The sequence below is a fragment of the Pezoporus occidentalis genome, unplaced genomic scaffold, assembly GCF_034315485.1.
Source record: "Pezoporus occidentalis ecotype Australia unplaced genomic scaffold, CSIRO_AGI_Poc_V1 ctg35, whole genome shotgun sequence".
Classification (NCBI taxonomy): Eukaryota; Metazoa; Chordata; class Aves; order Psittaciformes; family Psittacidae; genus Pezoporus; species Pezoporus occidentalis.
In genome coordinates this window covers 145,511-157,346 of record NW_026915483.1, presented here as the reverse complement: position 1 = coordinate 157,346, position 11,836 = coordinate 145,511, and the positions used below count along the sequence as shown (strand labels likewise).

The following is an 11,836-nucleotide window of genomic DNA, read 5'->3' as shown; positions in this document are numbered from 1 at the left end:
CATGCCGAGGCTGTAACTGAGAGTTACCCAGAAGGGCTAGTGGACTGTGGGGTTGGACTTGGTACGGGTCGGTGCTCGGTCGGGCTGGGGTGGTGAGTTATCGGTCGGATGGTGGTGAGGTGTTGTATTCTCTTCCCTTGTGATTTCCTTTATCATTATTATCATTGGTGGTAGCAGCAGTGATTTGTGTTATACCTTAGTTACTGGACTGTTCTTATCTCAACCCATGGGAGTTGCATTCTTTTGATTCTCCTCCCCATCCCTCTGGGAGTGGGGGGAGGGCAAGAAAGAGGGGAGTGAGTGAGTGAGCTGCGTGGCTTGGTTTAAACCATGACATTACGGTACCACACAAACAGGACATTTGTTTTTCAAAACACTCACGGATATGTGTGAGTGATTAATAAGATATTATACAGGCTCAATTCCAAGTCTTGGAAGGCAGATGCAGGGACTGTGAGAATGAAGACCTTGTGCCCACTGTAGGAGAGGAACTGGTTCAAGACCATCTTAAAAATCTGAATGTGCACAAGTCCATGGGACCTGATGAGGTCCATCCACGGGTCCTGAAGGAGCTGGCAAATGAAGTTGCGAAGCCGCTGGCCATCATATTTGAGAAATCATGGCAGTCAGGTGAAGTTCCCGATGACTGGAAAAAGGGAAATATAACCCCATTTTCAAGAAGGGGAAAACGGATGACCCGGGGAATTACAGACCAGTCAGTCTCACCTCTGTGCCTGGCAAAATCTTGGAGCAGATTGTCCTGGAAGGCATGCTAAGGCACATGAAAAACAACAAGGTGCTTGGTGACAGCCAGCATGGCTTCACTAAGGGGAAATCCTGCCTGACCAATTTGGTGGCCTTCTATGATGGAGCTACAGAATTAATGGACAAGGGTAGAGCAGTTGATGTCATCTACCTTGACTTGTGCAAAGTGTTCAACACTGTCCCACACGACATCCTTGTCTCTAAATTGGAGAGACATCAATTTGATGGATGGACCACTCGGTGGATAAAGAACTGGCTGGATGGCCGCACGCACAGAGTTGTGGTTGATGGCTCAATGTCCGGCTGGAGACCAGTAACGAGTGGCGTCCCTCAGGGATCGGTGTTGGGACCGGTCTTGTTTAACATCTTTGTCAGTGACATGGACAGTGGGATTGAGTGCGCCCTCAGCAAGTTTGCCGATGACACCAAGCTGTGTGGTTTGGTTGATACCCTGGAGGGAAGGAATGCCATCCAGAGGGACCATGACACGCTTGTGAGGTGGGCTGATGCCAACCTCATGAAGTTTAACCATGACAACAAGTGCAAGGTCCTACACCTGGGTCGGAGCAATCCCAGGCACAGCTACAGGTTGGGCAGAGAAGAGATTCAGAGCAGCCCTGCGGAGAAGGACTTGGGAGTGCTGGTCCATGAGAAAATGAACATGATCCGGCAGCATGCGCTTGCAGCCCAGAAAGCCAACCGTATCGTGGGCTGCATCAAAAGGAGCGTGACCAGCAGGTCGAAGGAGGTGATCCTGCCCCTCTACTCTGCTCTTGTGAGACCTCACCTGGGGTATTGTGTGCAGTTCTGGTGTCCTCAACATAAAAAGGACATGGAACTGTTGGAACAAGTCCAGAGAAGGGCCACAAGGATGATCAGGGGACTGGAGCACCTGCCGTAGAAGACAGGCTGAGGAAGTTGGGGCTGTTCAGCCTGGAGAAGAGAAGGCTGCGTGGAGACCTTATAGCAGCCTTCCAATATCAGAAGGGGACCTATAGGGATGCTGGGGAGGGACTCTTCATTAAAGACTTAAACAGGGGAAGTTTAGATTGGATATAAGAAGGAAATTCTTTCCTGTTAGGGTGGTGAGGCACTGGAATGGGTTGCCCAGGGAGGTTGTGAATGCTCCATCCCTGGCAGTGTTCAAGACCAAGTTGGAAGAGGCCTTGGGTGATATGATTTAGCATAAGGTGTCCCTGCCCACACCAGGGGGGTTGTAACTAGATGATCTTAAGGTCCTTTCAAACCCTAACGATTCTATGTTTCTATGATTCTATGATTCAGCTCCACAGAGGTATGATGTATATGGCCCACAGAAGATGTTAAGACACTGGACACTGATTCTTCTTATTTTAGGGAACCAGTACAATAAGGCATGCATATATCCTAGATTTTTACATACATGGCTTAGTATTTCACACACAAAGTGCTCACTTTCACTAGCAAAAAAACCCTCAAGAACTCAGAGGCTATTTTTTGGCACCCATATATGTAGTCTGCCACTTTGTACAAGGTGTAAGGTGATGACAGAAGCTGTCAGCACAGCTGCCACCCCTTTTGTATCTGTGGCTTTTGAGGTCCAGGCTTCATTCCTGAATACATTATTACTACCATTTTTATTCTAAAATAATACAGGATGTTTTGCCTAGACCCTTACTGAATGTAAGTTATTAGCTCAGTTACTGTTCGTTATTAGCTCAGTTACTATTCATTATTTGTTCACCTCATATGAAGCTTGCTATGTTACACTGGAAAGACTGCTTTGTTGTATTAGTATTCTACCAGATCTACAGCTGCTATAGCTTTTATTGATCTTACTTAAGATGCTGAAGTCCTATTTATTTTCTTATATAGGTGCCCCCTGCATTTATTTGATTATTATAAGAGAAGCTTCAGCATATCTTTCTTCCCTCATATATGAAGCAACTGGCATGCAGCATTAAAATGGCAGCATGAGCCAGTGCTATGCAAAATAAAATCACTAAGCATTGAAATAACATTTTTTCTCCTTCTCATTTCAATTAAAAAAAACACATTGCCCAAGCCTGCTTCTCTTTTCTTTTACAGCTATGAAGAAAGATGCCTCCCATGGCAAGGGGGTTGGAACTAAATAACCCTAAGGTCCTTTCCAACCCTAACTATTCTATGAAGTTCTACAAAACAATTCAAAACATTTGTTCCTCCCTCCCCAAGCTTATTTCAAGTTGCCATCCTGCTTTCTTTACATGTTACGGTCTCACTCTAGAAACACCACATTCAGAAAGGAGAACAGATGTCATATCAGTTTTCTGTGCTAAACATTGCGTACAATAAACTCTTTGTAAGAAAGGAGAAATAGTTTGGACTACTTATTTTGTAGCTTGAGATGCCCACTACAGAACAGCCTCCTCACAGATCTTGTATTGTCTCAGGCAATTTTCAAAGAGAACATTTGAAAATAGAATTTGAAGTTAAGTTCACTCTGTAATTTAGGAGAAACTTCTGATGTAAGAATTAATTTTGCAATACTCGTAAATTTGCCTAAAATTAATATTTCATTTAGTAATTAAAAGCTTATCTTCTCTTTCTGCATATCCTCCCCTTCTGATAAAGTATTTTTATTAAATGCTTAACACTGTCACTAGATTGACAAAACATTTTGGAAAGTTTTTTTTATATATAATGACATTTGCATTCTTCTAGGTTCAAACAATTTACTCAGGATTGTGTGAGTGTAGTTACATGTGCAGAAAACTTTAATTGCCAGCTATCTGCATGCTTGCAATATTACCCAGAGGGCTGCACTTCTTCCTTAATTGAAAATATTTGAAATTAATAATAGAGAACTCTATTAAAACATGAATAAAACATTGCAAGCAACCAAGTCCTTAAAGTGTATTAAGTAGTTAGCAAATTGACTCCAGGAAGACTTGGTTAAGCATTTTTTTTCTTTAGCAGTCCTCCATATAAGCAGATTAGAAAAGTCTACTTCTCCGTAAACTCCAGTACCCTCTCATACAAAACCATCCTTTCATACATCATTCTTAAAACAATGAGCACTGTTTCAAAATGGAAATAAAATTATTACATGCCCACAGCCAACAAAAAAAGTCTCCAGTGTTCTCTCACTGTAGTTAGTATATGTCAGCACTTCTTTTCCTGAAACATACAGGTCCTAGAATACTAGTTTCTTCCTGCAGAAGTGCTCCAGCAAAACCACTTGGCATATGTATGAGGTCAGAAGACACATTCAAACAGCTTATTGTATAAATCTTAAAATTAACAACATTCTTAATAAAAATTAATTAAATTTTCCCAAGAACATGTGTAACTGTTTCAAAGAGCCACAAAGAAGATACTCTTACAATGGTTTGTGTTGGAAGGGACCTTAAAGCTCATCCAGTTCCAACCGCTGACACAGGCAGGGACACCTTCCACTACAGCAGGTTGCTCCAAGCCCCATCCAGCCTGGCCTTTAACACTGCCAGGGATGAGGCATTTATTCTTGTGGTCCCAGCAGTGGTATCCATTTCAAGATATTACTATCCAAAACCCACTCTTACATCAATGATCATGCAGTTGCAAGATTGAACATTCTTGGGTAAAATGACAAAAAGGTTTAAAGAACAGCAATCCTGGGACTAAATACCCTAAAACTCCTTGACTTGTAGAAGAGACAGTTGCAGGGGTATAGGATACACAGCCATCAAATAATAAGTGGCACAGGTAAGAACAGTAATTAAAAAAGATTATTCATTGTTTCTTGTAACAAAGACAAGAATGAGAAAGCACCAGGAGTGAGCCAGTGCATTCTAAACAAATAAAAGGAGATAAGTATTTTTTTCCCCACACACAGTAGTTAAAACTCTGAAATCCACTTTCACAGCCAAAGGCCATACAGCTACAAAAAGCAGCTACACACATCTATGGAAAAAAATTCCACCAGTTACACACCACAAAGACAATGCTTTTCACTGAAGGAATTGCTTAGCTATGGGGCTGCTGGAAGGCAGCCTGCAGGGCATGTTGGGGAGGTAGCACTGGGTGCTTGCTCTCTCCTTGCTGTTTGTTTTTTCTTTTCCTAACCCTCAGCAACTGAGTGCTGCTGGACAGAAGATGCCAGCTACATACATCTTTGGTCTCACAGGGTATTAGCTGATGTCTGAAAAAAGAAGATTCCTGAAGCCTGAGGAGGAAGTGTGGCCTGTTTCACTCAGATGCTCAGGAATAAATCTGATCTACTCCTAACACATTTATAGAAGAGGTCACATGTTATAAAATACAAATCTGCACTAATTCTAAGCCCAAAAGAATTCTATCCAAAACCATGGAACATAAACATACTATTTCATTTGTGATTTACAGAATATACTTGATTCTTAAGCTCCAGTTCCTGATTCAAAATACTTCATTATAAGCTGAAAAGAGAAGAATTAGCTTCGTACTTGTTCTTTGAATTACTGCATGTTTCCATAAGGAGACTCCATGAAGAAAAAAAAAAAAAAAAATCCAGGAATAAACCAACACTTTGATGAATGTAAAAATTCAGGAACAAACACAACACAAAATTTATTATTTTCCAGGGCTGCAACAATTCCCATGGCAGGGGGTTTAGTACCCACAAACCAGTCTGGGAATTTACACTCCTTGTCAGTGGCTCTACAGTGACACAGCCTTACTGCTGGCCAGAAGTGGCTCAAACTACCGGCAGCTTGCACTGGTTGTATTTATTATTTTTGGCCATGAACAGGCTGCTTTAGCATATGGCAAGGGGGCTGGAGACCCTAACTATTCTGTGATCTACATTAACACTTTTTCTATGGTCCCCCATTAATCTATCAATTCAAAGTCTGTTGATTTTCCTTTGTAATCTTTCACACCAAAACTGACATATTTCCAAAATGTGAGCTGCTCAATGACACTTCTTTTTATCTGTAAACCTCTGTGATTTCTATTTGGAGTACTATTTTGTGTGCCTCAAAAAACTACAAAATCAACTTTGAATAGACTGAGCTCAGTAAATACTGTTATGATGAAACCAGAATGTATCTGGATGAAACACGTATTATTTCTCAGTTGGTGAAAATGAGTTTATCTAATATAGCTTTCTATACAATCTAGTAACTCAATTTCAAAGTACGAATCACTTACAAAACTCTGTGTTGTCAGACACGAATTTTCTCTTGAGATCTTCTTCAGAGATTTTTTACTGACAGATCTTTTTAATTGATCAGAAACTCTTTCATAGCTTTCATTTTTCTCAGATCCATTTGGAAATTCTTTAAAGAATGCCGATTTACTTCCGGTTGGAGACAGAGAAAGAGTAGGCTTTAAGCTTTTCTGAGAGCTAACAGAATCTGTTTTGCTCACAGTGGAACTCTGTGGTTTTGATAAGATAGTCTCTTTGAGGTCATGTTTGCTGTGTCCCTTATTCTTCCAGGAGTCATTTCTCCATGACATCCTCTTTAACGGGCTGTCTTTAAAAACTGCTGAATCAGGTGTTCCAGGCCTGCTGTGGCTGATCTCAAGGTTCTCTGTTCTCTGGATAAATTCACTGTTGTCATCCTAATTTTAGGAAACAAAGCAAGAATGATTCCCTCTCATCATCACACAGTGCAGTTTTACATAACCTTAACATTTGAAAATGGCTCTTTAATCTCTGCTGCTTAATTCTCAGTCTGTAAGGATTCTGAAAACCAGCTGCTCTTCCTGGCAACTACACTGAGTACAGCACAAACATCTTACATAAAGTAATCAAAAGCAGAAAGAGAAGGAGAGGGAGACAAGATGGCACTTTTCAAAATGTCAGCCCAAATTTAGAATGCTGGTAACCTCCCAAACCTGAGTGTTACACTACGATCATCATTTCAATAAAATTTATTACAACTGTAAACCTAAAGCAAAAACTCCACACTTATGTCTTTTCACTGAATTATTAATATTCCATATTTTCATATCACATCTTCAACTTAAACGTAGAAGGAATAACTCATGCTGAGATCACATCACTCACCAGTGACAATACTGGAATATCACATTCAGCATCATTTGAGTACCATTAAAGAGTTTTGGGGATCAATTTAACCTTATATTCATGCTTAAAACAATGTCTCTGCAAAATATGCCATGAATCAAGAGTATGATGTTCACTCACACCACATCTCAACAATAAACTTCAAGACCAAACATATGGAAATAAAAATAATGGGGAAACACATCCAGCATGTGCTCAGGTCTTTTCACTGAATTATTAATATTGGGGGTGCTATTTTCATGAACATGAAGCAAGCCAACCGTATCTTCAACTGCATAAAAGGAGCATGACCAGCAGGTCGAAGGTGATCCTGCTCCTCTACTCTGCTCTTGTGAGACCTCACCTGGAGTATTGTGTGCAGTTCTGGTGTCCTCAACATAAAAAAAGACATGGAACTGTATCAAGTTCAGCAAGGGCCATTTGAATATCATTTAAGAGTTTTGGAGATTACTTTGTTAACCTTAAATTCATGCTTGAAACAATGTCTCTGCAAAATACACCAGAATAGAGATGATGATAGGACTCACACCACAAAACTCAACAATAATATAAGAAGACTTTCAAACACATTGTGAAAGAAAAATAAAGGCCTTGGGTGATAACACATCCCTGCATTTGCTCAGATGATTCTTATCCTTTCCAACCCTAACGAATGAAAGAAAGAGAGGCCTCATCTCAATTTCATCATGCTGGTCATCTGCCATATGCCACCACAGTGGATGCAAGACAGTACGTATGTATTACAAGATTCAATTAAGACATTGAAATACCATCTTCATTATGCCTCCCACAGCCAAGGTGCAGTCCTACTGCTCATGAAAGTGATCCAAGTATTTATATTCAAGGTACTGATTTCAGTGAGTCCAAGACTGGATTACACAGAATAAAATGCACATTCAAGAAAATAATCCATCAATTTTATTAATGATAAATGTTTTGGAAGTTTTAGTCCCTCACTTAGTAATTGCCTTGAAACAGCAATCTATATTTCCCTCTTTTCCATGGATTTTTATTTGCCATAAGTTATCTTAAAATCTGTGCTGGAAACCCACATTAACTTAGGTTAACTGAGGATGCAATACTACTAAAGAAAGCCCTGTATTTTTTTTCACACACACATTAGAGATAAATGGACAACTCTGATTTATCTAAAGCTTAAATTCCTCCAGCCTTTCCATGTCTCTTCCACTAGTTCATACTTATTTAGGCTCTTGAATAATTTGTTAAATACTAAATCATGACATGGTGCCAGAAACATCAATAAAGTTTGCTTGATTAACTGTAGCACAGCATATGTAAACTGAAGATGAGACTCATTTTCCTGAGGAACAAGCACTTCCATTGATGTGATGTATTCCTTGAAAGATGCAGATGGCAGTTCTGGATACATAAAACTGACTGCTTTTGCTGTGTTGTAATTTTAAAATCATTCTGATGACTCTAGAGGGCCACCTAGATGGATACAGCCCTTGTGTACACCAAGCTTTAATCCCGAGGTATCAGAGTGAAGTCATCTATCAGCCTTTGTAAGGGCACATTATCTTACTTCTTCATTCTTTGAACTGTAGAAGGACAGAAAAATTCTCAGTTTCTTCATTGAAGGCTTCTCTGATGAACTTGGCAGTTACACGTAGAACACATTTTTGATAGCACTATGTGACATATGGTCACACCTGCCACAGTCACAGTCTAATAAAGAGTTCTCGGGGTTGCTCTGGGTTGGGCAGAAACCATAAATGCTGCCATGGCAAGTTTACCTGTACATAGTCCCTGACAGAAATTCGAGATGAAAGCACATGCACGCCTAGAATCACAAGATAAGTCACTTGATGATGAATGGTTCCAGGAGAAGTAGCAATTTTTATCTTAAACTGATTATTTGACTCTGATAACTGAATAACAGCATTGGACTATTTCAGTTACTAATTAGAAACCAGTAAGGGTAATTTAGAAATGCTGTTTTCAGTTTGCAGAATGAAACATTCCCACCCCAAAAGCCTGAAGTTACAAAAACTGTATAGTTCTAGCACAGATATTCTGTGCATTTTATGGTTCATAGTATATGCAACATAAAGAGAATAAATACTTATTTATTTGAAATTCATCCTGAAATTCAACTTGTCTCTTATGTATTACAATTAAGTAAATACTTTTGTAGATAATACTTTCTACAAATTTAATAAAAGAATTCTTTGAAATCAAAACGGTTCTACATTTTTAGAATGGTATCTCATATAGTACTGCTCATAGAATCATAGAATAGTTAGGGTTGGAAAGGACCTTAAGATCATCTAGTTCCAACCTCCCTGCCATGGGCAGGGGCACCTCACACTAAACCATGTCAGCCAAGATTCTGTCCAACCTGGCCTTGAACACTGCCAGGGATGGAGCATTCACAGCTTCCCTGGGCAACCCATCCCAGTGCCTCCCCACCCTTACAGTAAAACACTTCTTCATTTTATCCCATCTAAACTTCCCCTGTTTAAGTTTTAACCCACTACCCCTTGTCCTATCACTACAGTCCCTAATGAAGAGTCCCTCCCCAGCATCCTTAGAGGCCCCCTTCAGATCCTGGCAGGCTGCTATGAGGTCTCCACGCAGCCTTCTCTTCTCCAGGCTGAACAGTCCCAACTTTCTCAGCCTGTCTTCATACAGGAGGTGCTCCAGTCCCCTGATCATCCTCGTGGCCTCCTCTGGACTTGTTCCAACAGTTCCACATCCTTTTTATGTTGAGGACACCAGAACTGCACACAATACTCCAAGTGAGGTCTCACAAGAGCAGAGCAGGGGGCAGGATCACCTCCTTCGACCTGCTGGTCACGCTCCTTTTGAGGCAGCCCAGGATACGGTTGGCTTTCTGGGTGCGAGGGCACACTGCCGGCTCCTGTTCATTTTCTCATGCACCAATACCCCTCAAGTCCTTCTCCGCAGGGCTGCTCCAAATCTCTTGTCTGCCCATCCTGTAGCTGTGAACTACCAGGTTAGCTAAAACTGATTTAATTCTGAAATTCTAGAACTTTGCTTGAGATAAAGTCTTATGGGTTTAAGTTAATAAATAATACACTGCCCTAGATAATAGTAAATGTCCCACAACTACAGAAGAAGAGAAAATTTGTGTTTCTCATAATTAACATCAGCATTTTGGGTTCTCAGAGATGCAGAACATAAAGCAGTTCAGTCCATCTTGCTGTTATGAAACTCGGCTGCATTTTATTTCTCAGCTATATGCAACAGAGCAGAATGCTAAAGAACAGATTTTATAATTCAAAATGAAATAGAATGTTCATAAAAGTTAGAAACTGTTTTAGTAGTTACCATGACACAAAACAACTATTGAGTGCATTGACAGCTTGGTGAATTTCTATATAGAAACAGCTGATACATTTGATAAAGAAGTATTTCTTTTCTTTCATTAAATTTATTGCTGAATGATTGCCACACTGCAAAAGAACTGAAGTTGGTGATGCTGACACAGCTCAGACAGGACATAAAGTAGAAATACCAATCATCAACTGATATTAAAAAGCTGAAATTTCTTAACTCACTTTTGACAATAGTGGTGGGCAAAAGAGTCACAGCTTGCAGTTTTAAAAGGCACATGAAAGCCTTATTTTCCCCACTCTTGCTCAACCCTAACAGACTTACATCTTGCTCAAATCTGTGATGCAGGTTTTCCTAAAATCTTTTTTGCTGTAAACATGCACGATACTCACATCTCTGTTGGCACAAGGGCTGACAGGTTTAGGTTTCTTTTGTCTACATGTTACAGAGGGAACAAGTTGCCCCACCAAGCTTTGGCTGCCCCATTCCTTACAGCATTCAAGGTCAGGTTGGAGGGGGCTTTGAGCAACCTGATCTAGTGGAAGGTGACCCTGCTTGTGGTGAGGGGCTGGAGGTAGATGAGCTTTATGGTCCCTCCCAACCCAAACCATTTTATGATTTTCACAGCTCTATCCAGTTAGGCAAAGCACCCTGACAAAGACAAATCTACCTGGAGATATACAGGGAAAAAGATGATTTATCCCCTGTATTGCCTAAAGACAGAATCTCATCTTAGGAGTTTTACAATGAAGACTACTTTATCAATAATTACATGTACAAAGTAGCCTACCTCTTCACTGCTGTCAGCTCCTTGAATATTATCTTCAATCTGGGTTTTCCCATGTACTCCGTTACTATCTTGCCTCAAATCCAAATGGAAAATGCCACATCCTGGTGATGTATCTGGAGAATTCCCATGAGGAGCAGATCGAGGTCTTGATGAAAATGTGAAAGTCTCTTTATTATTCACTTGGTGATCACCTGTTTCATTGCTGTGATGTTCAACTGAGGCATTCTTTGGCAAGGTTACATTACAGCAGGCTGAATCTTCATCAGCTACAAACTGCTCGCTCCTATCCAATTGAACACTCTCAGTGAGACTTTTTGGAAATACCCATTCATCTGAAACGTAAAATGCTTATTTTAATGCCAAATATGTAAGTTTCACATTACCCTGATCACTCATTTTCTTTGGAAGTTGTACAGCAAAAGAAATTTTTCTAATACAGAAACATTCTGCTTATCAGATTTATACAGCTGGAAGTGTGAGGAGGATGCAATGAAAAAGATCAGGCTGCTTTCCAGGTGAGGCAAGGTTAAATCAGAACATTTCCAGATCACAGTTCAAGAAATCCACAGGCTCTGATAGATGACGTGCAAACCTGCAATGTACAAATCTGAAACTATTTAACTGTTAAGATTTGAAGCTGTTCAATTGAATTCCATTCTAGGAAAACATAATTTTATTAAATTTGGCTATTGATCTTCTTTAGACTTTTTTGTGGTTGACATTTAAAAAAGAAAACACACATAGTTGGTGGAAAGTTGATATTACAAACTGATGCTTCTTTCTTACAGAAATTCTACACTTTATGTCCAGAACCTATGGTTTAAATCTCAATTTCAAACTATAGCTCTGATGAAAAATAGTATGACATGAAAAGTGAGTCAAGATCTCTGTTTCACCAAGTTTCCCTGAATACAGGCAGTACTAAACTGCCAATTTTAAACCAACAA

At 40.0% G+C, this 11,836-nt stretch overlaps 1 protein-coding gene across 1 annotated transcript in view; it reads right to left on the bottom strand.

Annotated features, from left to right (window-relative positions):
- CFAP20DC (CFAP20 domain containing) overlaps positions 1–11,836 on the bottom strand; it is an 80,405-nt gene that overhangs the window by 23,459 nt on the left and 45,110 nt on the right. Inside the window, 2 exon segments of the mRNA XM_062630189.1 lie at positions 5,896–6,309; positions 10,890–11,221. Of these exon segments, the coding sequence (XP_062486173.1) occupies positions 5,896–6,309; positions 10,890–11,221 (746 nt within the window).